The 27,011-nt window shown below is 36.1% G+C and overlaps 1 protein-coding gene across 4 annotated transcripts; it reads left to right on the top strand.

Annotated features, from left to right (window-relative positions):
* Positions 1-1,789: 1,789 nt before the first annotated feature.
* On the top strand, positions 1,790-23,934 carry LOC128221857 (uncharacterized). Of its 4 annotated transcripts, none has more exons than XM_052930478.1 (9): positions 1,790-1,833; positions 6,346-6,481; positions 6,645-7,781; positions 12,058-12,166; positions 12,857-13,043; positions 13,728-13,844; positions 15,201-15,352; positions 15,990-16,112; positions 19,979-23,934. In XM_052930478.1, exons 3-9 carry the CDS (start codon positions 6,675-6,677, stop codon positions 20,185-20,187), a joined length of 2,004 nt encoding a protein of 667 aa, XP_052786438.1. In that variant the 5' UTR covers positions 1,790-1,833; positions 6,346-6,481; positions 6,645-6,674; the 3' UTR covers positions 20,188-23,934. The 4 variants fall into 4 exon arrangements, with proteins under 4 accessions (XP_052786438.1, XP_052786439.1, XP_052786437.1 ...); XM_052930479.1 differs by having other exon boundaries at positions 1,803-1,873; positions 6,346-6,420; XM_052930477.1 differs by having other exon boundaries at positions 1,803-1,873.
* Positions 23,935-27,011: the final 3,077 nt, after the last annotated feature.

Genomic DNA, 27,011 nt, shown 5'->3' with positions numbered 1-27,011 from the left:
GGGAAGAAAAGAAAGAGGGTGTGGGTGAGAGGGGAAGATGAGTTAGAGGGTGTGGATGAGATGGGAAGCGGAGACAGAGGGTGTGGATGAGAGGGGAAGCGAGAAAATAGGGTGAAGATGAGAGGGGAAGCGGGGAAAGAGGGTGTTGATGAAAGGGAAAGAAAAGAAAGAGGGTGTGGGTGAGAGGGGAAGAGGAGTTAGAGGGTGTGGATGAGATGGGAAGCGGGGAAATAGGGTGAGGATGAGAGGGGAAGCGGAGAAAGAGGGTGTTGATGAGACGGAAAGCGGAGAAAGAGGGTGTGAATGGGAATGGAAGCAGAGACAGAGGGTGTGGATGAGAGGGGAAGCGGAGACAGAGGGTGTGGATGAGAGGGGAAGCACGAAAATAGGGTGAAGATGAGAGAGGAAGCGGGGAAAGAAGGTGTTGATGACAGGGGAAGAAAAGAAAGAGGAAGTGGGTGAGAGGGGAAGAGGAGTTAGAGGGTGTGGATGAGAGGGGAAGCGGGGAAATAGGGTGAGGATGAGAGGGGAAGCGGTAAAAGAGGGTGTTGATGGGACGGAAAGCGGAGAAAGAGGGCGTGAATGAGAGGGGAAGCAGAGACAAAGGGTGTGGATGAGAGGGGAAGCGGAGAAAGAGGGTGTTGATGTGACGGAAAGCGGAGAAAGAAGGTGTGGATGGGAGGAGAAGCGGAGAGAGATGGTGCGGATGAGAGGAGAAGCAAAAAAGAGGGTGGGAATGAAAGGGGAAGCAGGGAAAGAAGGTGTTGATGAAGATGGTTTTAGTGGAGAGGGCCGAGTTTGGGTGAAAGAGGGGGGAAGAGAGTTTGAATGTGGGAGGGGGAGGGTGTGGATGAGAGAGGGAAGCAGAGATAGAAGGTTTGGACAAGAGAGGGAGGAAGATGTGTTGGGTAAAGAGAAAGACGGTGTTGGTGAGAATGAGATGTAGCGGGTGAGGATGAAAGGAGGAGGAAAGGGGAAAGAGGTTAGTAGATTAGAACGAGAGAAACAGAGAGGGGGGGGGGGGGGGTGACAAAGTATAAAAAGTGAGGGTAGGGATGAGAGCGAGAAGAAGAGGTAGTAAGATTATGTTAATTGGGGTTGGTGGAAAGAATACAAAAACACACACACACACACACACAAAAGGGTTCAAACTGAGGCACAGAAGCGGATAGGAGTAAGATGCAACAGGAGAGGGAGAATAGGGTGTTATGTGAAAAGAGGGTAGTTGAGAGAAAGAGGTAGGAATATGGAAAGATGGGGAGAAACATATCAAGAAATAGAGAGAAAATGGGAAGCTGACTAGATAGTTAAATATAAAGAGGATGAGAGAAGAGTGGTAGAGAATTATATACACTATATTTAATTGGTAGGGATAGTAGTAGAGAATTGGAATACACATATATGAATACGATGGTGGCTCTAAGAACCAAGGAGAGTGACGTGTGGTCGTGCATGGTACGAGATATGTTCTCTTTATTTTTAAAACTGCTACTACTGCTGCTGCTACTTATGTTTCTGATGCTGCTGATGCTGCTTCTGATAATGATGATGATGATGATGATGATGCTGCTTCTGATGATGATGATGATGATGATGATGATGATGAAGATGATGATGATGATGATGATGATGATGATGATGATGATGATGATGATGATGATGATGATGATGATAGCGATGCGATGTATGCGATGCGATGATAGCGATGATGAACAATTATGTGGATGATCGAGCAAAATTGATTCGATATTTAGTAAATCAAGGTTAAAAAGTTGAAAAACAAACGTCTTGGAGACCTTGAAGAAACTTTGACGTTCTATTTTCTAACATGATGTAAAGAATATTGTTTTTTAGCAGTATTCGTTAATTGCTGGTACATGTTTACCGTAATGTTTGTTGCATAAAATAACTATGTTTCATATTCAGCTTTATAACCCCATTGACAAGTTTGCATTTTTGCAATTGTTCGCAATAGTGTAGGTGTAAAACATGTCGGGCCAAGTTCTAACTCAATTATTCATTAAAACGTGTTACATAAACACATACTAAGCAGCACACCTCAAGGTCATTGTGTTTGTGAATGTTATTGTTGAAACTAATGACTTTGATTTCTTGTTATGATGCATATTACTGGATATGCAGAATAATTATAACATATATGACATGTTTGCAAAGAGGTCTTCGTCTGGTGTTGCTTGGGCAACTAGCCTAACACAAATCGAAATGAAAAGAAATACATAATGTATCATCAGTAGATGTGTATCTTAAAGCCTATGTTTATGTTCCACAAACCAATTCCTGCATTTTATTTTGTAACAGGCTGCACAAATTGCTTTGTGCATCTGGCAGAGTTTGAACACACAACCTCTCCCTCTGCAGACAGACACTCTACCATGTCACTATAAAAGCTTGCTCTTTAGCAGAACAATTTAAGTGCCACTATATACATATGGAATACCCGGTAACACATTCCCCCTCCATTTTGAAACTCGTCCATGGTTCGAATTTAGACTCGCATACTCGCAAAATGCGAGCGACATTTGGAAATTGCGAGTGACTTTCATTCAAGCTCACAAAATTCTGCGAGTGGCTTTTTCTAGACCGCAAAATGTTAAAAGGAAAGTAGAATAAACATGAACTTAATTCCGCTATGTTGTCGAGTATAAACAGCCTATTAGTGGCATGTTTACGAGTGTAAACAGCCTATTAGTGGCATGTTTACACTACCGGTATTAAGAAGACGGTACGGAGTCACGCTCTAGTAGGTTTTCAAAAATAGAAAAAATACGGAAAAGGCCGAGTTTTATCTCGAATCTTTCCGGGATGCTCCGAGGCGTGCATAATACAAAGTAAATACGAATGACGTAATCACCTAGCTCAATCATTGGCTAAATTTAGCGCTTTTGTGCACTATATGTAAACCCCATCATCCTTTGAATATATTTCCGCCCAACTGTCAAAATGAATAGACTTCGTTGATTGATATATTTCATGGTCCAAAGTATCCATGCTACGTTTACTGTTGCTTTTTATGCCCCCTTTTGAAAAAAGTGGGGTATATTGTTTTGCACATGTCGGTCGGTCGGTCGGTCGGTCGGTCTGTCTGTCTGTCGGTCGGTCGGAATACCAAATGGTTTCCGATCAATAACTTGAGAACGCTTTGACCGAGGGACCTCATACTTGGTATGTGTATTGGTCATCACCAGCAGATGAACCCTATTGATTTTGAGGTCAGTGGGTCAAAGGTCAAGGTCAGTGTGACCTTTACATGAAAAACGGTTTCCGATCAATAACTTGAGAACGCTTTGACCCAGGAACCTCATACTTGGTAGGTGTATTGGTCATGACCAGCAGATGAACCCTATTGATTTTGAGGTCAGTGGGTCAAAGGTCAAGGTCAGTGTGACCTTAACATGAAAAACGGTTTCCGATCAATAACTTGAGAACGCTTTGACCCAGGGACCTCATACTAGGTAGGCTTATTGGTCATGACCAGCAGATGAACCCTATTGATTTTGAGGTCAGTGGGTCAAAGGTCAAGGTCAGTGTGACTGTAAGCTGAAAAAAGGTTTTCTGATTGTCCATATTTTATTTAAGTGTCCAAATCCTACTAACAATTTGGCTCCCAAGGGGGCATAAATGTTTCACTAACATCTCTTGTTTATTTTAAATTTATTATTTTATTGTTTTTAATACTTATAGACTTAATGAAATCTGTAGCGTTCTTGTATGGATATTAAATTACCCGATGGCGAGAGTAAATATACAAAGTGAACAATGTCAAATTATTGGACAGCTTTGTTATCAAAAAGCTGCCAGCATCAGACTAGTCTTTCCATATCCCCCCAAATAGAATAAGCCATCAACAAGTTCTAGTAGTCGAGTCACTCAAGATAGTCATCTTACGATGGCCGTATTATGGGAACACCCATGGCGGGCGGGCGGCGGGCGGCTCCACAATGTTGTCCGCTCTCTAACTTGAACATTTCTCATCCATTTTCAACCAAACTTCATGAAAGTGTTTGTTGGTGAAATATCTAGGTCAAGTTCGATAACCAGCCAAATTGCTTTAGGCACTCCAGAGTTATGGCCCCCTGAATTTGTCAAAATTGGCCATTTTAGCTTTGTCCGCTCTCTAACTTGATCATTTCTCATCCAATTTCCACCAAACGTCATGAAAGTGTTTGTTGGTGAAATATCTCGGTCAAGTTCAATAACCAGCCAAATCGCTTTAGGCACTCCAGAGTTATGGCCCCCTGAATTTATCAAAATTGTCCATTTTAGCTTTGTCCGCTCTCTAACTTGAACATTTCTCATACAATTTCCACCAAACTTCATGAAAGTGTTTGTTGGTGAAATAGCTAGGTCAAGTTTGATAACCAGCCTAATCGCTTTAGGCACTCCAGAGTTATGGCCCCCTGAATTTATCAAAATTGGCCATTTTAGCTTTGTCTACTCTCAAACTTGAACAGTTTTTATCCGAATTTCACCAAACTTGCTACTATAAATGTTTGTTGGTATATATTCTTGGCAAAGTTCTATAACCAGCCAGGCTCTTCAGGATTATGGCCCTTGAATTGGTCAAAATTTGCCATTTTTGCTTTGTCCACTGTCTAATTTGAACAGTTATCATCTGATCTTCACCAAAATTGCTGAAAATATTTGTTGGTAAAATAAATCGGACAAGTATGATAATCAGCCAAATGCCCCGAAGCACTTCAGGATTACTGCCCTTGCCATTTAAGCTTTGTCTACTCTCTAACTTGAACAATTCTCATCTGACCTTCACCAAACTTGCTGAAAATGTTTGTAGCTATAAAATCTTTACCAAGAATGTTTGCCGGTATACATTTTAGCACCTTTTGACTCGAAACCCTCGAATTAAAATAAATTTTTTCTACTGTTAATGCCATATTGTGCCAAATCATTTGCTTCTTGAAAAGCTTGCTTCTCAAAGGGCCAATCTGACAGTAAGTTGTCTTAGAATCCAAGAAAGTATTGATGGGCGTATTTTGTGAGTGTCACTCTTGTTAATATTCATAATATGTCTTAGGTGTTAATTTCTACTTTAATTAGACAATATTATAAGGGAATAAAGCAAATAATAAAATTGCAAGTTGATTTGTCATTTTGCGAGTTGCCTCAAAATGCACTCGCAAAATTTTGCGCGTGCTCCTCAAAGTTAAATTCGAACCCTGTCGTCTTCCAATATTCGGAGACAATGATCAATTTGCAATGACCTTGATGCTCATCGTGCAACACAGGTCCCTCAACGGGATAAGTGATTTTTTTTTTAACTATTTTTAACGCCTGTGCCTTGCAAATTGGGAAAAAATCAACTTTCGGAAAAATACAATGTCTTAATGCAGCCTTTTTCTCTAAAAAATCTTGAAACCTGGGATTTAAAGGGGTTTTGCTTTGTTACTAGGGATTATATTATTGTAACTTCACATTTTTAGGCATTTTGTCCCTATTTTCACAATTCCAAGAGATCTGGCCCAATTCATAAAAAGGTAAAAAAGTGTTAGGCATCAAAATATTTCAACAACCCCTGTTATTTATAATTCAGAATTTGAGCAAGCCCGCACATTATTTTACCAGTGCAGAACTAATGCATGCTTGTGCTTTTTTGCATCCAATGCATGGTATATGTACATATATATTAGAATGTCTTTTAAACATTCCTCTACAATACAACTTATTACTGTTAAGGCAGTGTCACAGTGGATGCAGTGTCAGAAAGATTGGACTCAAGTACATTGCTGGGCAAAAAAATCCCCTTAACAACCAGTACAGATATGTTTAAATGCAAGCTCAAGATCTGAAAATGAATTGAACCCTTTAGGCATTGTTACCCTCAACTGAGTATTTTCACATTTTTAGGCATTTTGTCACTATTTCCATAATTCTATCATCCCTTGACCCATTCAAAGAAAGGTGGGAAAAAACATTGGTATATAATACCACACTTAATATATTGGTAACAAAATTAATATTGGACAATTTATTTACTGATAATTGAAAACATTTCTTCGACACATCAACATTCTTGATGATAAAAATCAACTAAAAAAATGTATGTTTATGTTAAAGACTCAGTGACACTTAGGATTAGGTAATAAGAGAACAAAACTTAAGAGAGAATTTAACGATCATAGAGTCTCAGATAATGTCTTATAAATATATCTTGAGGTCCACACTATGCTTTAAGAAAAACAAAATTTCAAACTCACGTCCACTGATTCACTATATATGCTTTATAGCAGTGCTGTCAAATAAAAAATCACAGCAGTGAGTGAGTACTTGCACATGTTTTAAATGATAAAATAATCTCACTTTTTTCAGAGTTTAGTTGACCATCGGAAGACAATGCCCTGAAAATGTGAATGATTGGAGGGCGAAATGATAAGATGCAGCATCGTGAGTTGACAGTATGGTGTACATTTAGATGATGGAGGGAATTATATAATTATATCATAAGGTATTCAATTATGTGCAATTAGGCCACAAGTAAAATGGTTTGGTTAGGGATACATTCTTTTTAAATGCCATTTTTAATAAATTATTTTTATTTATTTTTTCCATTCTACATGTACATTGAACACCTGACTCCATAAGTCATATATTTTTGATATATATTTCAGATAGTTTTATTAAACATTTGCTGAGAGAAAATGGATGAATTGATGGAGACATTTTGTTCAAGAGAAAGGGACGTTACAGGCTCTTACATGCGAGGTGGTTTAGATATCAGATGCACAGCATCAAAACAGAAGCTTCAAGGTTGTACGAAAAACCTCCTTCAGTTTCAACAGTTTTGCTGTGAATATTTCAATGACGACTTAATTAGATCAGCAGATTTAAAGTCTGATTATTTCAATGACGATTTACTGAGATCAACAGTGTTTAAGTCTGATGGAATGTTTAAAGAATACTTAGATAAAACGATTAACTATAGTGTAGTGAATCCGTATGCAAAGTTCCTAATGTCTTTCAAATCCAACCCAATCTGTAATATACTCAAGACAAGCCAGTCTGAGAAATCATTGTGTGATAGTATTAGTGATCTACTAGATCAAACAGAATTTGCTCAAAATTATTCAATGTTCAAAATAATAAATTGGGCCACAGTAAACAAACGCTACACCAACAGAAATCAGTTTCAAAGCACCAACGAACATTCAATCTTTGATAGTTTAGTTCAAGACATTGCCAGTAGGTTAAGTGTACTTGCTGACAGCAATGATTCAATAATGGAAACCCAAAAATGTTCAGCTGAACATTTTGTGAATGACCGGCCTTCAATTACTTTAAAAGAAAAATGTCAATTTTCTGTCAAAAGTTATGAGAAACTCGAAGCAATAAACAGATTTCAATATGAAATATTTCAACAGGAGATCAATGCAATAGAAAGTGGTATCAATGTTAAACTTGAACAAGACATACCATTGTCAGTAATATGTGATCCAAATGAAATGGAGAAAATGGAGAGCCAGATTGCAATCAATAATGTGCATTCAATGACTTCCCCTAGTGTATCAACTTCAAGAATGAAGATACCAGCGGGATTGTCAAGATTTGTGTCAGTCTGCAAGGCAGAGGAGAAATCGATAGGAGATAAAGTCATTTACACCGGGCAGTCACTTGAAAGTACTGGCAACAGCAGAAATATTGCCACAACTTCCACCAATACATTTGATGATGATGGTGGTGTTGTCAGCAACAACAGCAACAACAATGGTGAACACTATCACCATGAGGAACACCATATCAATGAAAAGGTTTGTTTCATACTTAAGTTATTTATATTAGCTTGATTGTTGAAGAAAGTGATATAAGCTAATAGTGATATAAGCTAATAGTGATATAAGCTAATAGTGATATAAGCTAATAGTGATATAAGCTAATAGTGATATAAGCTAATAGTGATATAAGCTAATAGTGATATAAGCTAATAGTGATATAAGCTAATAGTGATATAAGCTAATAGTGATATAAGCTAATAGTGATATAAGCTAATAGTGATATAAGCTAATAGTGATATAAGCTAATAGTAATATAAGCTAATAGTGATATAAGCTAATAGTGATATAAGCTAATAGTGATTTGTTTTGGAATTATTTTCACCACCTGTTCCTTCCAAATTGGGAATTTTTTCAACTTCAAATGGGAAAACACAAAATCATGCTAAAATAGCAAATATAATAGCAAATATACATGTTTTTACTTTTTTATGCATACATTATGCTGTAAAAGAACTGATTTTGTCAAGATTTTGTATATTTTTTAATAAATTCATTGCTTTTTTATTCATTCACAGGATCTGTATTCAGTTAATTAGGAAAATATAATGATTTTGGGGAAAAATGAACACTTCCGCTAGGGGAAACAGCCTTTAGAAGGCAGTAAATTGCACCAAAAAAATCACTGGCTTATAAGATCACTCTGGAGTCCGTTTCTTGGGCAGAAACCAGAACTGGTGTCTTTTTTGAAAGGCCATGAAAAAGTACCCCTGGTGGGGATCGAACCCACAACCTCTTGAGTGATAGGCGGACACCTATACCATTAGACCACTCTCACCCTCAAAAGGTGTGTTTCTTAATGTTTTACTTTTCGACTGTTTGACCCCATAATTGGCTGTTATTGTTCATTTTAAGATCATAATGTTTTTTGAATAAAAAGTCGAGGCATCGGGGCTTTTTCTATAGTACCCATGGGTCAGACTATCGGACCCATTCCCAAAGCAAAATATAAGATGTTTTTCCCAATCTTATGAAAAATTCCAATCAAAAAAATCTTTACCTGTACTGGTTCATTTTCAACATCCTAATAATTATGTGATGTAAAGTTTTTTTGATCGTTGAACTCTAAAATCATAGGTTTTCATCACTCTCAGAGATGAGTATGAAATATTGTCTGTCATGATTTATTGCAATAGATATTTTAGCCTAAGGATTGATACTTTTGGGGTCTTTTAAAGGGAAAATAAACTAATTTTAAATAATTTCCTTATTTGCAGGAGACTAGACAGCTTTTTCTTTTAACTGTAAAATTTCCCAATTTTGGCATTTTCACGACTCAAAATTTCCCAAAATGTCTAGGGTCTTTTTCCCAAAATGGGCAGAAAAAGCCCAGGGCATTGTCATAGCCATGTTGTCTGGGTCAGCATTGTTGTGCAAACTGGGCTATAACTGACTTCTTGTTTGACTGAAAAAACATGAACAGACAAGCACTGGCATTCGCTATGTGGAGCTCAAAGGGCTTTTTTACCCATTATAATATGAGAAAGACGCCATAGCTCTTCTTTTTTTTGGGGGGGGAAAGCATGTATTTTCAGTTTTGAGTAAAAATTATTGAAAAAAGTACTTTTAAATGTTCAAACAATTTGGAGAAGACAGTTTTATAAATGGATTAAAATATCAATAGCACCTGAAGTAAATATGTCACTCAGAAACATCGTTTAATGAATCTTAAGGATTGCATTATATAACATTTAAAACAAAACAAAAAATATTTTTTGAAAATGAGGAATATATCAGAAGTTACATGGAGTTTGGGGAAAGGCATAGGGTATGGCCCTTTGGGAAGAATTTGGGTATCGGCTACAGCAAAGATGGGTTAAAAGGTCCTGGCTCTTATTTAGCGAGTCAATTCGGCCCTCTAATGATAATTTTGACCAATCAGATTACCACTACTCTAAGTAGTTTCCTACTATCTCTCCATTAGTTTAAAAGCTATGATTATTTATATTAGGGTGGTGGACATCTTGTCAGTTAAAAAAATCAACATAAAAATTGTGTGTATTTTTAGTTTCCTTCATAATTATATTTCAGGGTGTGTATACCACGTGATGAATTGCGTCATAAATGCTACGTCGGAAGGCAATATTTTGCTTCGATTAAAAACTTAAGACAATGATAACTTTTCATTTTCTTTACCATTTTAAATAAAACATAGCGCATTCTATGCAGCTTACGAAGCCCTGCCTTCGGTCTTTTACCAAAATTTGATTGAGAGTTTAGTTTCTTATAACACTTCAACAAACCTTTTCACGATACAGCTGTCTGACGGAGCACTGTCAAAACATTGTTTGGGAAACAGGTTTGTCGAAGTGTTTGATGAAACTAATCACCTTATCAAACTCCGGTTATAAAACAAAGGTGGGGCTCTTTAAGCTGCATAGACTGGCCTTTGTTTCATTTAAAATGGTGAAGTAAGCGAAAAGTTATCTTTGATTTAAGTCTTTATTTTAAGCAAAATATTGCCTTCCGACGTAGCATAATTATGACGTAATTTATCACGTAGTATACACACACTGTATTTTCAAGTGAAAGTTTAACTCCATTTTAAATCAGCTGTATTCTGTAAACAGACTTAATCACTTCATTTCATACATTTACAAATGCATTGAATTAGTCTATAATCCATTTCAAATGCTTTATGATCTCTGAACTGACTGAATTATACTTCATGTTTAAACATTTATAAGGGCATGGAACAAATTTGAACTACATTTCAAATGCTTTATGATCTGTGAACTGACTTACTTGTTTTCACTTCATGGTCGAAAAGTTCAGTAATTGACATAGGAATACTCTCGTGAAATATTTACAAATATTTACCTCCAAGGAAGAGAAAACAATACATTAAAAATATTGATTAACTTGCAATTATTCCTGTATTTCATCCTGAACTCTCACAGAAAAGTTTTATGATAAGCAGTGATCCTCATCTAGTTAAAGGGACTAGACGCCAGATGGTCCAAAAATTGGCAAATACAGTATTTCCTCAAAACAAGCCTAGAATTGGCAATGCAAGCTAGTAGGAGGCTAATTATACATAATGTTACATGATTAAAACAATAAATGCAACAATCATGATGCTGTCTCATCTGTGTTTCCCCATTTAAAAAGCGCATTATGGTTTTCCAGTTTAAATTATATCAGTTTATGAGTACAAATAAATATATACCAATGCTATTTTTAGACTTACTAGGATTAACGTGGTAGAAAACCCTAGTAAATTTCGAATTGGAAAAATGCACAAAACCAAAGATGCATGTGTCGTTTGCGATGTCATACATTAGTAAGTCAGTTTCAGTGCGTTGTACACAATAATGTCAATTTAATGTATTTTTTTCACATTTTTTTTCTTGCAAATGTATCATCTGGCGTCTAGTCCCTTTAAGGATTAATGGCCTGTAAGGTTCTTACCTGAATGCATTATGTTTACATCGACTCTTATATAATATTGAGGCTGCCATAAATGTTTGAAAGCTTGGGAGACAGTTTAAGGGAGGTTTATAAAATGAAAATCATGGATATTTTATTCAATTAGGTTATGACTGTCTTGCTAATTTCCTACTTTGTTAAACACGTCAAGAATATATATTAATATTATATATATTAAAAATACATACATGTATATGTATTAAAGGGACTAGACACCAGATGAAACAACTGCATGAAAAAAAGAAAATGGTAAAAAACTAACATTAAATGATTATTATTGTTTTGTTTTTATAACGCACTGAATCTTACTTACTGATGTATCACATTGCTTGTACGACACATGTATTTTTCGAAGTTTTTGCGTATTTTTCCAATTCGAAAATTTACTTAGTCTGTCAACCATGTACATCCTAGTTAATTTAAAAATGGCGTATGTATGTATTAGTATTAATCATGTGACTTCCACATGCTAAATATACACACTTTAAACTGGTAAACCATTATGCTCTATTTTTAAACGGGTCATTTCAGTTGAGACAGTGACAAAATATTCTTTTTATTCTTGGATTTAAAGGGACTAGACACCAGAAGGTCATAAAATGGGCAAACAGAATTTCTTCAAAACAAGCATAGCATTGTCAATACAAGCTAGTATGTGGCTGATAAAACATCACTTTACATGATACAAAGAATTAGGCAGATTAAAGATAATGCATTGAAATTTAAAAAAAAATGCATGAGCCTTTAGATTGATGACTTACAGTGGTGATCATATTTCTACTTCGCCTTAGGATTGGTGGGTCAATTCCCTTTCTTTCTTTTGTAGGTATCGAACAAGAACAAGATAATCACATCCTTCATAGCCGGGGGCCTGGCAGGGGCCATAGCCAAGACAACGATAGCTCCTCTGGACAGGACAAAGATCAACTTTCAAAGTATACTTTTAATCTGGTGTAGCTTTTTCATGTAGTTATATGTATGCTCAGAATTCAAATTTAATTATAGATTTTATCAGCGCTTATTGCCTCAATATTGCAAGTTTGTACTTCTACCAATAGAAACCTTCCAAACAGTAAAAAAAATAATCTTTTTTTATGTTTTAGCTTGACTGCTGGTAGGTCAAATTAAGTAATACTTTTAGGACCGTCTTATCACTTTTAAAGCTGCACTTTAGAGATTGACTTTTTTATTTTTTTCTCTCAGAGTCAGCTGATTATGTTTGGCATCAGTGGCTTCAAATCAGTCATATAGGATAACACACAATGGAACAGATCTCAATCGTTTGAAAACTGCTGAAATTTTCATTTTTCTTAAAGCTTAAATAACACCTCTAGCCATAAAACATCAATTTTCGAACGTAAATATTAGAAACTGCAATTTGATCTTTTGCCAGCAGTCTGATTATTTATTTCAGACATTTAAATGCCAAATTTGGCTTATTCCAAAACAAAAAATTAAAAAGTTGTCATAATGGTTGATTTGTGTACGCAGCGTTAATACCATTTTCCTGGTGAAATATACAGCATTTCAATAAAACTAAATGTTAAAAATAAAATAAAAATGGCTTTAAAATTGCATTTTATGTACAAAAGAGCCATAAAAAAGTTTGATTTCTGTCATTTCAGCATCAGAGAAGAAGTTTTCACCAAAGAAAGCACTCGAGTTCATCAAAAAGACGTATAACAATGAAGGGTTCCGAGCTCTGTGGCGTGGGAACTCAGCGACTATGGTCCGCATTGTTCCGTACGCCGCCATCCAGTACACTGCACACGAGCAGTATAAAATGTTGCTTAAAACCGACATCAGGAAAAAGTAAGTGAAACTTGGATAGTATTAAATTTGTATTTAGTAATATCATACATTATTTATGAAAAAGTTAAGACTACTGAGGGTCTTCATGCATTATATTGAGTTAGCACACAAACATTTAACGGACGAAAGCAAAAGTTCAGACTCAAGTGCAGTCTTCGTCGTAACTGGGTAGCACGAAGCCCGGGACAAGTAAATACTGTTTTCGGGCAAGTCAAAATTCCCAGGTGGTTGCCCAAACGGGCAAGTGCATTTTTTTGAAATTTAGATCCCTCTATTTTCATAATTTCTTCAGCAACAATTCACAAATCCTGATTGAATGTTATTATTATATTGAAATATTGGCTTTCACACATTCACATTCAATACATAAATTGGTTATTTTGGGCAAGTAAAACCGTTTTTTTGGCAAGTGGTTTTCTTCAATTACTTGCCCGAAAGGACAAGAGCTGAAAAAAATTAAGGCAAAGACTGCAAGTGGCAAAACTGCGAATCTTCATTTCATTGTAACTTTCTTTCTGGTTAAACTTATTTGTTTTAAAGCAATTGTAAAAAAAAACATTACATCATAATATAAATCACTTTAGTTGGCATGATGCTTTGTGAGAGTGTGGCCCTGATTTCTCGAAACTTGACTGGTGTGGATCATAAAGTGTGGATTATTATTTTATTTTTGTATTGTTTCAGACATCTACCTCCAGTACGACGAGCCCTAGCTGGGTCAATGGCCGGTGTATCTGCCACTAGTCTTACATATCCACTTGACTTTGCCAGGGCACGAATGGCTGTCACTGCAAAATCCAAGTTAGTTTTTCGTATGCTCATGAAATAAATAGGGCCAGACACATTGGTTGACTAAAGAGATGCTGGGTAATAAGCGATTGTTACACTAACTTGTCTTAAATATCCACTGGACTTTTCCATGGCACATTTGGCTGCCACTGCATAATCCAAGTCAGTTTTTCATATGCTCATAAAATAAATAGGGCAAGACACATTGGTTGACTAAATAGATGCTGAGGTTTTCATATGCCCATAAGATTGAAAGGGCTGACACATTCATTTGGTTAACTTAATAGACAGCTGCTGGTTAACTAGCTTGTCCTACATATCTACTAGACCATGTCAGGGCAAGCATATCTGGAACTGCAAAATTCAAGTGTGTTTTTCATATGCTTAAACGAAAAATTATATTAAAATAGGGCTAACATTGGTTAACTTTATAGACAGAATATGTTGGTTCATCAACGATTGTTACAGCTAATTGGCTTACATATCCACTGGACTTTGCCAGGGCAAACATGGCTATTACTTAAAAAATACGAGTTGGTTTTTCATATGCTGGTAATGTAAATAGGGCTAGACATATTGGTCACATTAATAGACAAAAAATGCTAGGTGGTTGGCCATTGTTACAGTCACTAGTCTTACACATCCATTAGACTTTGCTTGGGCAAGCAGTTATTTGAGGGTATTCCCCAACCTGATCGGCTCCCTTAGTTTGGTAATATGATGTAATGTAAAGTTCTTATTACTTCTTGTATTATTTCAAATGAAAAAAATGAGCTTTGGCGTAATCATTGGCATCCTGCAAAAACTTTAACCGTAATTGTTACTCAAAAACAATTAAAGATATCTAAGATGTTCAAATAAAACTTGAGCAATACATATATGCCATATTTCTGAGGGGATTTTGGTCTGAATTCCAGGCGATTTTGATTTTACACCAGGGGATTTTTACGCGACGAAAATTTGCGCAATATCTGCATTTATAATATAAGAATAAATACAGAAATACACTCAAATTCCAATAATTTTTGGACTTAGTTATCATGGTCCTTCATGGAATTTCAACCTTATAATATCATTGAAGCTTTTCACTGTCAACCTTAAGCAAGTTTTGAAAAATGGCATGTATGGCAATATATGTGGCCAGTGAGAATACGCACATGTTTAGAAAGGTCCATAACTCTGACTTATTATCAAGTCATGGCCTTTTTTTGCTCCGTGTTGCTATTGTTAATAGATATGTTAATCTTTGGAAAGAGATGGCAGTTTAAAGCAGAGGCAAGTGCTTTAAATATTTCTGGCTCTTGTATCTTCTCAGGAGACTGTTCCTTGACCTATTTTTAGTAACATGATGTAATATTCTATTTATAGATATGGTAATATAGTCACAGTGTTTACAGCAGTATGGAAGGAGGAGGGATGGCGAATTGTAATGCGGGGGTATACACCAACTGTGATAGGCTCTTGCATCTATTCAGGAATCAGTTTCTTCACCTATGAAACGCTGAAGAAAGAGCATGCCAGTAAGTGGGAATTTTGATATATTGACGCCATTCTTAATTTATTGTTTTGTTTAAGTATATAGACGGCCGACTTACCAAAACGTCTTGACTTATACTGCTTTGCGTCGCATCCATAACAACTTTCGTAATAGCTTGTATTAAATGGCAATGAATGTAAGTTTCTTCAGCAAAAAGTTTAACACTCATCAGTAGGGTAAAATAATGTCAGTGTCAAGTTATATTACACTGAGTGTGATGGTTGTATTACAATTGAAGCAAGAAACCCTTACATGTCTGCTATTAGCCTCAGGGTAGATCCATTGTAATGTCGCTCATTCATTGGTGTTTTGGGAATTTCCTGAGAGCATTTATAACATCTGTTGATTTTGGGTTTGTTGAGTTCAAAACTGATTAAGAAGATATATTATAGTTGCTTATACATATTTTGTTAACCCCAGGTTATTCTATAGTTGCTTATACATATTTTGTTAACCCCAGGTTATTCTATAGTTGCTTATACATATTTTGTTAACCCCAGGTTATTCTATAGTTGCTTATACATATTTTGTTAACCCCAGGTTATTCTATAGTTGCTTATACATATTTTGTTAACCCCAGGTTATTCTATAGTTGCTTATACATATTTTGTTAACCCCAGGTTATTCTAAGGGGGTGGATCCAACGCCGTTCACTCGCTGGTGTTTTGGGGCGTGTGCCGGCATCCTGGGTCAGTGCACATCTTACCCCCTCGACATTGTACGCAGAAGAATGCAAACTGCCGGTATGTTGTTTCTAAAAGTTAGCATGTCTTTTCGTAAGCGTGTCTTTTATTCTCAAAGATGTCAAGTTCAGGGGCGGTATTAATGAAACTTCTTGAGTCATTTTCTAACTTAAAGCTGTACTCCCACAGATATACCATTTTTACAACTTTTTTATTTTTTGTCTTGGAAAGAGCAATTTTTTGCATAAATATCTACAAACCAATGATATGAGATTGCTGACAAAAAATCAGATCGTAGATTTTCATATTTCCGTTCGAAAATTAATGTTTTATGGCTTAAACCGTTACCCCTTGGTTTAAGAAAAATGCTTAAAACATCCATTTTGAACTTAAATATAAAAATCTGCAATCCAATTTTTTGTCAGCAGTCTCATATAACTGGTGTCCATGGATTTTCGCCAAAATTGGCTCGTTCCAAGACAAAAAATAAAAAAGTGTCAAAACGTTCAATCTGTGAGAGTGCAGCTTTAAGTCATTCTCTAAAGTTAAGTATCATACTTATCAAAATAAGATATTATTGCTTCATAATATCTAAAATACTTAATCAAATGTCAAGACAAAGAGGTCGAAAAAGGTATTAACTACCAACTCAGTCAAATGTATTTACACATTATTCAAACCCACAATCATTGTCTAAGGTAGTTGGTGACATATTTGATATCTTAATTAGTGAATCAGTGTTTTTCTGCAATGTTTAATCATTGATTTGATTCAAGCTACATATTTTTATGATTTTTTTTTTAACTTAAATAAATTTGCTTTAGTTAAGAAATGATTTTTAATGAATAAGGCCCCAGGCCCCAATTTCTCGAAACTTCTTAAGCTTAACAGGCTTAAGTAGCTTATTTCAATTAGCCAAAATACATACTTAAATTGAATTTTGATAAATGAAAAATGGTTTATTGTGATAATCATATTGATAATTCCTATCTAAAGCATAAAAATTCTTAAAGAAGTTAATATTATGCAATTTATTGAACACCAAAAATAGTGAGCTTAGCTTAATCCTGTTATAAGATACTTAAGAAGTTTCGAGAAATTGGGGCCAGGTATTTTCATAACCCTCTAGCCTTCTTGGTCCTCGAGACTGTACATAGACTGGCTGTGAATCCAAATTCCAGGAGCTTTTCCCCCTTTTACCATGGGATATGGCATGTATGCATAATAGAATTGTGAAGTTTGATATATTCCGCAGGGGACAGAAGCAAACTATTTTTGTTTTGTTTTCGTAGCCTATATATATTTTAAACATGTACAACTTAGTGTTAAGTCTGTAGTTAAAACTCTACCTTATACACATAACAAATTTTAAATCAAAATGCAGTTTATGGTTTTGAAAGAAACAACATTATTATGTCTCCCCCTCTCTGGGGAAGACATATTGTTTTTGCCCTGTCCGTCAGTCCGGTAGTCCGTCAGTCCGTCCGTACGTCACACTTCGTTTCCGATCGATAACTGGAAAACCGCATGACCTAGGATCACCAAACTTGGTAGGGAGGTTGGTCGTGAGGTGTAGAGGATCCCTATTGTTTTTGGGGTCACTAGGTCAAAGGTCAAGGTCGCGGCGACCCCCAATATAAAAAACATTTCTGCTCAAAATCTTGAGAACGGTTTGACCTAGGTTCACCAAACTTGGTAGGGAGGTTGGTCATGAGGTGTAGAAGATCCCTATTGTTTTTGGGGTCACTAGGTCAAAGGTCAAGGTCGCGGCGACCCCCAATGTAAAAAACATTTCCGCTCAATAGTACGTCACACTTCGTTTCCGCCCAATAACTATAGAACTCTTAGACCCAGGAACTTCATACTTGGTATGCTAGTTGGTCATGACTAGTAGATGACCCCCATTGAATTTGGGGTCACTAGGTCAAAGATCAGGGTCAACGTGACCTTGAGGGGAAGAAACGGTTTCCACTCAATAACTAAAGATCCTTTGGGTCCAGGAACTTCATACTTGGTATGCTAGTTGTTCATGACTATTAGATGACTCCTATTGATTTTGAGATCAAAAGGTCAAAGGTCAAGGTTACCTTCAGGTAAAAAATGTTATGTTGGCAGTGACCTTAAGCTTAAAAATGGTTTCTGCTCAATAACTAAAGAAAGCTTGTACCCAGGAACTTCATAGTTGTTCATGACTAGTAGATGACTCCTATTGATTTTGAGATCAGTAGGTCAATGGTCAAGGTCACCGTGACCTTGAGGTGAAGAAACTGTTTCCGCTCAATAACTAGAGAACGCTTGCAACCAGGAATTTCATACTTGGTATGCTAGTTGGTCATGACTAGAAGATGACCCATATTGATTTTGAGATCACTAGGTCAAAGGTCAAGGTTGCCATGACCTTGAAGTGAAGAAAAAGTTTTCGCTCAATAACTAAAGATCCTTTGGTTTCAGGAACTTCATACTTGGTAAGCTAGTTGTTCATGACTAGAAGATGACCCCTATTGATTTTCAGATCAAAAGGTCAAAGGTCAAGGTTACCTTCAGGTAAAAAATGATACGTTGGCGGTGACCTTAAGCTTAAAAATGGTTCCTGCTCAATAACTCAAGAACGCTTGTACCCAGGAACTTCATTCTTGGTACGCTAGTCGGTCATGACTAGTAGATGACCCCTATTGATTTTGAGATCAGTAGGTCAAAGGTCAAGGTTGCCATGACCTTGAGTTGAAGAAATGGTTACCGCTCAGTAACTAAAGAACACTTGCACCCAAGAACTTAATACTTGGTATGCAAGTTGGTTATGTAGATGATCCCTATTGATGTTGTGATCAGTAGGTAAAAGGTCATAGTCACGATGACTGTGAGCTGTAAAATGGTTTCCGATCAATAATTGAATAACGCTTGCGCCCAGGAACTTCATACAATGCAAACTTCGTTTACATTTTCCATGATTAATCAACAACACTTTCTTCTCTTCACTATTTAATATAATCGAATAAACCAAACTTCACTGTTGGTTTGTCTCCAGTCCAAAGTTACAAATTTCATGTCCATCATTTATTTTTTCTCAGCTACGACCACACAATAGGGGAGACAAGCGCTTTTTCAAAAAAGCAATCTCTAGTTATTAATGTAGTTAAAGTGACACTCTTATTCAAAAACAATACATACACATGTAAAACAAACATCAATTTTGAGTGAAAAACCTTTAACTACTTCCAAAATAATTCATTCATGAAAAATATTAATAACCTAAAACAAGACTGTAACAGTGTATTTAATAGCCGAAAACGCAAAAATATTAAATGATTTGTTTATTCCAAAAGATTTATAGCGATCTGCTTATCATCTCATAAGGTAAAAATACCATGTCTTCTGCACCTTTCTTGCAAATTAAACTCGGTAAAAAGTAGTTAGATGTTAGAATTAAAACCTTAATGATTAGGAATGGGCAAAGTGAGTGAAGCTTAATGATTTAGCCTAGTACTCAAATTTTCGTAATAGTAAGGTGGCCTGAATTAAAACCTTAATGATTAGGAATGGGCAAAGTGAGCGAAGCTTTATGATTAAGCCTAGTACTCAAATTTTCGTAATAGTTAGATGACCTGAATTAAAACCTTAATGATTAGGAATGGGCAGAGTGAGCGAAGCTTAATGATTAAGCCTAGTACTCAAATTTTCGTAATAGTTAGATGACCTGAATTAAAATCTTAATGATTAAGAATGGGTAGAGTGAGCGAAGCTTAATGATTAAGCCTAGTACTCAAATTTTCGTAATAGTTAGATGACCTGAATTAAAACCTAAATGATTAAGAATGGGCCAAGTGAGCAAAGCTTAAGCCTAATACAACTAGTACCTAGGACGCACAGCTTCTGTCCCCTTTTGAGTTATTCCTTCCTCAACTATCTTTTTTATTTTCCGTTTCCAGGGGTAACCGGTCACTCCTTAGACTACACCACGATCCTGGGAACGGCACGCAGGGTCTACCAAAGGGAGGGTATCAAGGGCGGACTGTATAAAGGCTTGTCTATGAACTGGATAAAGGGCCCTGTATCCGCAGGCATTAGCTTCATGGTGTTCGAAACGGTTCAGCGCTGGTTAAGAAAGTGGCCAGTGTTCCATATAAATGAGGACTGATTTGATATGACAGCTTTAAATATGGAAAGTTTAACGCCCCTGAGGAAAATTTACTGTTGATTAGCGTTGTGGTGTTTGAAACAGTTCAGTGCTGGTTAAGAAAGTGGCTAGTGTTTCATATTAATGAGGACTGATTTGATATGATGGCTTTAAAGATGGAAGGTTTTATGCCCCAAAAGGAAATTTACAGTTGATTTGAAACTGTTATATGAGAAAGTTGCCCCTATTTCTATTGAGGACAGATATGATTGGACAGCTTTAAAGATGGACAGTTTTACACCCCTCAAGTTAAAAATTCACAGTTGACTCTGATGTGTTTCCGAAACTGTTCAATGCTGATTGAGAAAATGGCAGGTGTTTCATAATAGATGATTACTGTGGTTAAAGAACTATGAAAGACCAGGGGTCATGTTTACGACCCATGCTCAAGCCTGATTTCAGACTCAGAAAAAGACATAACTTATGTTACATTTTATTACACAACTTGTGTTAACAATGAAAATACTTTGGAAAGGTAATAAATTTATCATTATGCATAATAATGCACTGCTAGAAAAAAGAGTTAAAATTAGATAAAGATCAGCCATTTTGAGTTTCAGTCTATACACACAGACTTCAAACTGTTTGTAAACGTTGGTATTGGCCTGTGTTGTTTTCTGTATTGAATACAGACAGTACCATTGTTTGGTTCAGAAAATGACTGTTGTTCAGTACAGAGATGATTGTTGTTATAATGGACAGACATTGTATCCAAGACAGGGCATGGAAAACCTTCTTACTAGCCTAGTAAGATAGTGAGTAAATTTGGCTTCATAGAGTGTTTTTGATCAGCATTGGTTCTTGTCCTGTTAAGCTCTTGTCGAGAACATCGCATTTTTTTCATTTAAGTTAAAATCTTACACAATGTCACAATGTCAAGATAACTTACATTCTCACAAGATGTCAGAATAATTTTCATTCTTAGATGATGTCAGAATGACTTAACAATCTTAAATGATGTCAATTTCGGATAAAGAGGGTTCAATATATATCGGGCATTGTCGTGATGGGTACAAGAGCATTTTTTATTTTTAGAAGATGCAATGTGTATTTTTCAATTTGGGCATATGGCATTATAAAGGACATATTACATGTTGGAAAGTCTAAGAAATAACGAACTGCTCATAATGAGTTTATGAAACCTACTTAATGTTATATTTGTTGTATTTATCTAAATTCTTTAAATATATTTCTCTTTTGATGTTGTTGTGTGATATTTTGAATCATTAAAATACAAGTAGTCTTATTGTTTGGGCCCTTGCTTTGTGCCCCGTAACAGGGTTTATTTTATGCCCCCCTTCGAGGAAGAGTGGGTATATTGCTTTGCACATGTGGGTTGGGTGTGGTTCGGGGGTCATCAGGTCTAAGGTCAAGGTCACAGTGACCTTTAATGGGGAAAAATGTCAAAGCTTGTTCGAGTGATAACTCAACAATGCCTGGACCTAGGCTCATCAAACTTGACATTGAGGCTTGGCCTGACAATTAGATAACCCCTATTGATTATAGGGGTCATTGGCTTAAAGGACAAGGTCACAATAACCTTGAATGCTTAAAGGTTGTCCTAGTGATAACTCGACAACGCCTGCACTCATGGCCCTCAGACTTGACTTTGATGTTGGGCCTGACCAGTAGTTGACTCCTATTGTTTTCAGGGTCAATGGTCAAGGTCACAATGACCTTGAACACAAACTCGACATTTCCCAGACCTATGGTAATCAAACTTGACATGAAGTTTGGGCCTGACCAGTCGATGATCCCTATTTATTTAACGGGTCAAAGGTCAAGGTCACAGAGACTTTGAATGTGAAAAGGTTTTAGTGATATCTTGACAATGCCTACAACCATGGCCCTCAAACTTGACATGAAGGTTGGGCCTGACCAGTAGATGACCCCTATTGATTTATTAAGGTCAAAGTGACCTGCAACGCAAAAACCTTGCCTGTGTGAAAGCTCAATAATGCTTGTACCCATGACCCTCAAACTTGACATTTAGGTTGGGGGTGATCAGTAGATGTCCCCTTGGATCTTAAAGTCATAAAGTTGAGGTCAAGGTCACAACTCTGGTCATTAAAATTACATCATATCTACTCAATTCCTTCTGCTAAGAGGATACATGTTTATCTGCAAAGATCAGTCATTACCTGAGCATAATTAAAATCTGTACCTAAAATCCCCATACTTTTAATGGTCATTATCTTAAACTGCCTCAAAAGGCATCCAACGCCAATGACAAATCAGCTGTCATTTTGGTCCATGCATAGTTCATTCAATTATCCAAATATTCTTGACCTCATGGGGGTGCATAATGTTTGACAAACATCTCTTATTGAATATTAGACTACTTGGCTTGTCCCTGTATGTTTCATTGTATTTATATATGAATTCTTTATCTACATTTTTTGCATATTATATTTATATATATATGTGTAAGTTTTTTTCCTCACAAATACACAAAATGGATGTTTTTTCACATATATCAATAATAGCTGTATGTACTTCACATAGAAAGTTAGCTACAGTTGGATAAATTGTGTCAAGTGAAATACAAACTTAACGTTAGAGTTTATTGTAAAGTCTTGTCTTCAAAAAGTTTCATTTTGCCTACAAAGCTATTTTGAATTGTCTATATATTTAAAAAGCACATTCAACGAATTATATTTCCGGAGTTATAATTTCTTGATTGTATTTAAAATTTTATTTATAAATTGTTAAAATTAAATAAAGTGTTTTGTTCATTTATATCTTCTTGTTATTATAATGACTGATGAAATTTATTCAGCCATAAGTTAGACTGTTATAGGGTACATCAAATAGTTCAGAGTATAAATTATAACATGTAAATGATATAATATTTTTAACTTTGTCATTTTACTCAAAAAAAAATATTGAAACATATTGTTCAAGCCTTTGTTAGAACACAGGCTCTTCTGTATCTATTGTGGTTTTGCATGTTTCTTACCTCATATCAGAATCTTTTGAAGGACCCTCGAATGTCTCTTTTTGTTTATGATTTGGTAATGTTAAAGGGACTAGACACCAGATGGTCCAAAATCGGAAAATACAGTATTTTCTCAAAACAAGACTTATATATAGCTCTAGACCTTTCAATATGAGCTAGTATGAGGCCAATAATACACTATTTTACTAGATTGGAATAATATTTTATCGCTGTCACAGCTTACTTTACCCGTTTAAAAATAGCTCATGATGGTTTCCCAGTTTATAATGCGTATATTTACGGTAGTCTGTAAAGGTCCCGTTATTAGTACAGATACAATTACCGACGCTATTTTTAATTTTACTAGGATTTACGTGGTAGTCAAACCCAGTAAATTTCGCATTGAAAAATTATGCAAAAACGGCGAAAGATACATTTGTCGTAAGCCATGTGACACATCAGTGAGTAAGAGTCAATGCGTTGTACACAACGATATCAATTTTATGTATTTTTTTGACAATTTTCTTTTTTTTCTTATAATGGTATCATCTGGTGCTAAGTCCCTTTAGTTGTCATAGATAAGATATTGTAAACAAACAAATCATTATTAAAATTATGTCATAATTTAGAATTATATTAAATGGAATATTAATTAGATTTACCTGCCTGTTTATTATACTTATTTCAGTGAATTTTACCACTGTGTAATATGTTAAATAAATGATTGTTACTGATAGAAATGCTAGATATGTTTATGAAATAAAATAAGAATGAAAATTTACAGAATATTTGTTCTACTATTTCGATCAAATACAGACCATGTACAGTGTCGGACCACCAAGCTTGCTTGGATGTCCCTCTACAAAAATACAACAAGGGGTCACCGTTAATTAACAACAGCATCATCAAAATGGCCACTATTGTTTTGCTTTAAAAAAATCTTTGAAACTACCAGGCCAAATTCAATAAAACTTTACAGGTAGCTTCATTGCATAAGATATGTTTAAATTGCAATTTTTTTTAATGCTTTATTACAGAGTTGTGGCCCTTTGCGTTTTAGGGCCCTCTTGTTAAAAATCGCACGTTGAAAGCGTTTGTAATGGTTAAATGTTTTTCAACTATACTTACAATAATTAACACCCTGGAAAACCACGGGGGGGGGGGGCGTGGTTACAATTGACTGGTGCATTACCTTTACTATCAGCCATTATGTTCTCGTGTAGTTCTCGGTCCTCCCGGTTGGTGGGTAGTGTGGAACAATGTTCTCGGACCTTATTTGTGTCGTTAGGGCGATTGTATCTAACATGCTAAGGTCAGACACATAAGAACAAGACGAACAAAAGCGCCGAAAGACGCCCACACCTCTCACCTTATACAGGAGCAAGTATGAAGAAATAGTGCTTAGAATATAACCTACGTTTTCAGTTTATTTTGATAACTGAATAAAGGCTATGAGAAAATGTCCATTTTTTCTCAAAACATTGTCAAAAATCTTTACTATAGCGGTTTGTTTAAAAACAACTTAGTATCTCCCTTAGTGTCTTACAAAGCTCTTGGGCTGCTGAGTTCACGCTGCTAGACTGCCATGCTACCAGGCTGCTTACTTAGCGCTGCCAGTCTGCCAGACTGCAAACTTCACTGTCATACTGATACCACTATGTAACGACTGTCTAAGGGAAACAATATATATACACATTAGCGTAAAGAGTTTAAACTTTATTAATTTTATTCATTTTACAACGATTGTGAAGAAAGTTATATTTACTTATGCTCACTAAGTCACTCTCATCGGCAGGATGTTGTGCGAGGGTGGTCTTGGATTGTTGGGGAAACCGGAGTACCCGGAGAAAACCCACTTGTCCGGTTTGGTGACCACCAAACAAACTCACATGCCCCCAGACCGGGAATCGAACCCGGGTCGCCTTGGTGAGTTGCGAGTGTGCTAAAACCACTTACACCTTAAACATGTTAAAACACGAGTTTACAGTAATATGCATAAAAAGATATTCGTATTTTGTCAGATGGAAAATCAACTGCCACGTCATATTTGAAACCAGTTAGGAAAAAAATTACGAAAATATGAGAAAGATAAGGCTGGAACTATAGCTTATACAATCCCTCTCGCGTATATTTTCTGCGAAGACACCAGGCCCCAATATCTCGAAACTTCTTAAGCTTAACAGGCTTAAGTCGATTATTTCAATTAGCCAAAATACATACTGAAAATGGATTTCGATAAATGAAAAATGAATTATTTTGATAATCATACAGATAATTCCTACATAATTTCTAAAACTTCTTGAAGAAGTTAATATAACACAATTTATTGAACAACACAAATAGTGTGATTAGCTTAATCCTGATAAAAGGGACTTAAGAAGTTTCGAGAAATTGGGGCCAGTACCAGTGTCCATTTTGTGAAACCATGGGTATGTACCTGTATTGGAGATTGAACCCACAACCTCTCGGTTGAGTGGTAGACACATTGGGAACTGGGCATTTCGTACCCTGACCAATTCGTACCCTCCATTTTGGGTCATTTCGTACCCTTTAGATATCCATTTCGTACGTATCCGACCTATAGTCATGTCATACCCTGACCAGTTCGTACCCTCCGAATTTTGGTCATTTCCTACCCTTCGGATGGCAATTTCGTATCCGACCAATAGTCATTTCTTACCCTGACCATTTCGTACCCTCCGTTTTTGGTCATTTCGTACCCTTAAGATAGCCATTTCGTATCCGACCTATAGTCATATTGTGAATAAGAAATCACGATCACTTCGCTGCGCTCCGCTTCCTTAAGTTACTTATGCACGAAGAAATTGCTTAATAAACTCTAACCTATACTTGTATGAGACCGCCGGTGTAACCAACGTTACATACTTGAATGCCGTATTGGGAAATATCGGAAAGTATTGGTCATGTATTTCGCTGTATTAATTGGAAGTTGTTCCTAAGCTGAATGTAACAACAATGTTAATTGATTGTAGTGTTTTAAAGTGTAATTTGTATTACGTATTTCAAATTGATACCAAGTGAAGTTAAATATTTCACAAATAATCAAAATTCCTTTGGTTAAAATGCTGAATTAAATTTACTACACAATCCACTTGCAATGCCGCAAAATGAAAGAATTATGACATTTTAAACCGTCCATATACTCCGAGGTTGTTTTCTATGAAAACATGCAGAGGTGTTCCGATTGACCCCTTATTAGCCGATGTGTTACATACGTCACAGATATACTGTCAGTTGTCCATATTGCACTTAAATATAAAACAGTTAATAAAACATGCATAAATATACTAAACACTTAAAGGGACTACTGTTTAAAATATAATAATTATATGCATAGTTTAACTACGCCCCACCAGGACAACATCCACTAGAATACAAATATGATGGATGCATACTTTAACTACGCCCCACCAAGACAGCACCCGCTAGAATACAAATATAATGTATGCATACTTTAACTACGCCCCACCAGGACAACATACACTAGAATACAAATATATTGTATGCATACTTTAACTACGCCCAACCAGAACAGTACCCACTAGAATACAAATTTTATGTATGCATACTTTAACTACGCCCCACCAAGACAGCACCCACTAGAATACAAGTATAATGTATGCATACTTTAACTACGCCCCACCAGGACAACACACACTAGAATACAAATATATTGTATGCATACGTTAACTACGCCCAACCAGAACAGTATCCACTAGAATACAAATGTTATGTATGCATACTTTAACTACGCCTCACCAAGACAGCACCCACTAGAATACAAATATAATGTATGCATACTTTAACTACGCCCCACCAAGACAGC

Source organism: Mya arenaria, chromosome 16, assembly GCF_026914265.1.
Source record: "Mya arenaria isolate MELC-2E11 chromosome 16, ASM2691426v1".
In the NCBI taxonomy this organism is placed as follows: Eukaryota; Metazoa; Mollusca; class Bivalvia; order Myida; family Myidae; genus Mya; species Mya arenaria.
This window is presented reverse-complemented; position numbering and strand designations above follow the sequence as displayed.

Coding starts and splice junctions, on each gene's coding strand:
- LOC128221857 (XM_052930478.1), top strand. CDS start 6,675: ATGGATGAATTGATGGAGACATTTTGTTCAAGAGAAAGGGACGTTACA. Junction 13,044..13,727: donor AAAACCGACATCAGGAAAAA/GTAAGTGAAACT, acceptor GTATTGTTTCAG/ACATCTACCTCCAGTACGAC. Junction 15,353..15,989: donor GCTGAAGAAAGAGCATGCCA/GTAAGTGGGAAT, acceptor TGTTAACCCCAG/GTTATTCTAAGGGGGTGGAT.